This window comes from Morus notabilis, unplaced genomic scaffold (genome assembly GCF_000414095.1).
Source record: "Morus notabilis unplaced genomic scaffold, ASM41409v2 Scaffold472, whole genome shotgun sequence".
Lineage (NCBI taxonomy): Eukaryota > Viridiplantae > Streptophyta > Magnoliopsida > Rosales > Moraceae > Morus > Morus notabilis.
This window is the reverse complement of record NW_010367534.1, coordinates 216,074-219,203: the sequence shown is the minus strand read 5'-3', so window position 1 is coordinate 219,203 and position 3,130 is coordinate 216,074. Positions and strand designations below refer to the sequence as shown.

The 3,130-nt window shown below is 38.1% G+C and overlaps 1 protein-coding gene across 1 annotated transcript; it reads right to left on the bottom strand.

Moving 5' to 3' along the window:
• Window positions 1–574: 574 nt before the first annotated feature.
• Window positions 575–2,799, bottom strand: LOC21390414 (uncharacterized tRNA/rRNA methyltransferase slr0955). The gene has a single exon (XM_010112583.2). It carries the CDS (start codon window positions 2,461–2,463, stop codon window positions 799–801), a length of 1,665 nt encoding a protein of 554 aa, XP_010110885.2. The 5' UTR covers window positions 2,464–2,799; the 3' UTR covers window positions 575–798.
• Window positions 2,800–3,130: the final 331 nt, after the last annotated feature.

Genomic DNA, 3,130 nt, shown 5'->3' with positions numbered 1-3,130 from the left:
TTTTTTCTCACAAAAAAAATAAATTTTAAAAATTTGAATCATAAACTATGATTGATTCTAAATTCATGAACCAAACGTAGAATGCACATGAAAGTCTTTACCAAAAGAAATGCACATGAAGTAAATAGTACGAAATACTTGGGGATGTTTGTTGTTCCAAATCATGATTCGTGATTTTTTATAGTATTTTTTTCTCACAAAAAAAATAAATTTTAAAAATTTGAATCATAAACTATGATTCTAAATTCATGAACCAAACATTATCGTACTAGTTGAATAAAATAAATAGCCATGAAGAGTTGGCTCTTTCTAGATCTCTCTTATTGGGCCTGTTAATATATTGGTTTAGTTTATGGATTGCCAGAAGAATCACATTGTCAAACCATGGTGTGAATTATGATCTAGGAACCACTTTTTTCAACCTTTAAACTTTTATGTGTAAATTACACAAATTAAAAAAAAAAATGATATTTTTGAATCCCAATTCTCTTAAAAGTGGCATCCTATAATTCACCTATCATGGGCAAGGGACTTCTATACCTCGTGCCCTTTTGAGTTTCAAATCAAGGAATTACAGTAAATTTATATTTATCATCTGTAACAAAGTCGCAACTTTTTTCGTACATCTCTCAAAAAGAGGTCACGAAAATGTCGAAAATTGTAAACCTGCTTAAACTATTTTCCTCTCTGATTATAGAAATCCTACAAGAACAAAATGGTAAAAAGGAAATAGCAAGGACATGAATGATCTAAATAAACAAAGGCAAAATTCAATATAGGGGACTGGTGCTTGATATCTCATTCAAGTGCGTTTGTTGGCTGATCAATATTTCCAGTATCATTCTTGTAGTAGTTGTCACCAATTAAGTGGTGAAGAAGCACACCAGCTGCAACACTAACATTCAAGCTTTCGACAGCCAAAAATGACCGAAACTCGCCAGCCAAGCATCCAGCATTCTGCTCTGCAGTTTCAGAATGCTCTTCTCCACCAGGAATGATATCAACGGGAACATTCGAAGGAATTTTGACTAACTGAGTACAAGATCTTTCCACTAGAGGTCTCAACCCCATACCCTCACTGCCCAAGACAAGGATTGTTGGGGCACCGGGTACAGCCTCATTCAAGGGAATAGCTTTGGAAGACACTGAACCGCCGAGGACTCGCCAGCCATTCTCAGCTGAGGATACCAAGAACTGCATCATATTTTTGCAATATCTGAGCTCCATTAACTCGAGTGAGCCTGCGCTTGCTTTGCTCACGACACCACTCAGAGGAGCCGAATTCTTTGCGCACAAGACAACTCCTGAAGCTCCAAAGAAGTAAGCAGACCTTATGATTGCCCCCAAATTTTGAGGATCTGTAACCTCATCCAATGCCACCCAAAGGGAATTCTTGTCTTCTTCGACCGAAACGGGATCAAGTTCCTTTATCTTTACCATCTCCAATGGAGAAGCATCAAGCACCAAACCCTGATGAGGCCTGTTATCAACCACCATGTTCAGATCATGCTTAGACACTTCATTTATGCTTAATCCAAGTTTTTCAGCCATTTTCAAAACTTTTTCAAACCCCTTCTTGTCCTTCTTCTTTCTATTATTACTACTCAAATCCAACCCTTCTTGCACATATAGTGCATAGAACTCTCTTCGTCCAGCCGACAAAGCGGCCAAAACCGGACCAACACCATAGACGCCTTCACCAACCACCTTCGGCACAGACGACTCGGTAGCCTCTTTCCATGTCCTTCTACCCCAATTCTCCTGTTTATTCCACCTCCGAAAGTCGGGTTTCTCGTACCTATCTCTTGCATCCACCACTCCCCTGAACCTGCTCTTAATCTTATCCCATCTCGGATCACTAACAACCTCAGATTCTTCATCTTCCTCCTCTACATTTTCCTCAACCCTTTCCTCCCCGGAAATGTAATTGCCGCGAGGATCTTCAACCCTATCTATAATTCTGTTCCTCCTCTCTTCACTCCCCACAAGAGATGCACCACTTCTCTTTGCAAACTCATCCCAAGAAGACTTACCACTCTCTCTATCCAACCTCTTTGCCGATTCCTCCCAAGAACACTTATTACTACCGACTTTCTCTGCCCTCTTACCAGATATTTGTCTCTCTCCCCCCACCTTATTACCATCCCTCGATGCTAACCAAGGAAGTTTCTTTCCACTAATCTTCTGAGCCGATGAATTTGAAAAAACTCTCGCTTTTACCAAAAGGGAATGCCTTTTAGCAGTTTTGAGCCAAAACCCACTTGAGAAATCTTTGGGTTTTTCTACACTGTTAGCTCCTAGAACCCCGTGATGCGAACATGACGAAAAATTCATTTTTTGAACAGACCCAATTGGTAAAGACTGTGACTTTGATGAAAAAATCAGTTTAAAGCATCTGGGTTGTGAAGAAACCCTCATTATGGCCAAGGGAAATGCTGGTGTTTTTGCTAAATTAGGATACATATTATATGGCTATATTCTCATAAACGAGCCTAAAATCTTAAAGGGTTTCAGAGAAAGAAGGAAAAACCTGTATCAGAAGCAAATAGAGCTCTTTCAACAACATTTGATGCCTTATCCACACCACCATTGAATCCCAGAGTCGGTTCCTTTTTGCAGTAATAGTATTAAAGCGTCCTTCTGAGGAAGCTAATCTTCAACGGTATGAGATTGATGAAGAACGGCTGAAAGGAACAGTACGTCGTCGTTTGGGGTGGAGAAGCTTAGACGCCGCCACAGAGGAAAGTGGAAACCTCCGAGCAATTTGCCATTCCCGCTTGAAACACTGGGATGGATTTATCAAAATGACTATTATTACCCTTCATTTTTTTTTCGGGAATCAACCTTAATGGTTTTTTTATTTTTTTATTTTTATTTTTTGCTACCTTATTTTTTATTTTTATTATGTTAGATATTAGATATTTATTTTTCATTTTCAGGAGGATATCACAAAAACCTCTATTCCTACAATTTTCATCAACAACAAAAAAAAGACAAAAACCTCTATTGACAAAATTTATTATGTTACATTCCAGCAAAAAATTATTTATTATGTTACATATTTATTTTTTGCGCATGATACTAGAAAACTTCTATAGATATAACAAAATTTTGGGATAGGAGTTTTTAT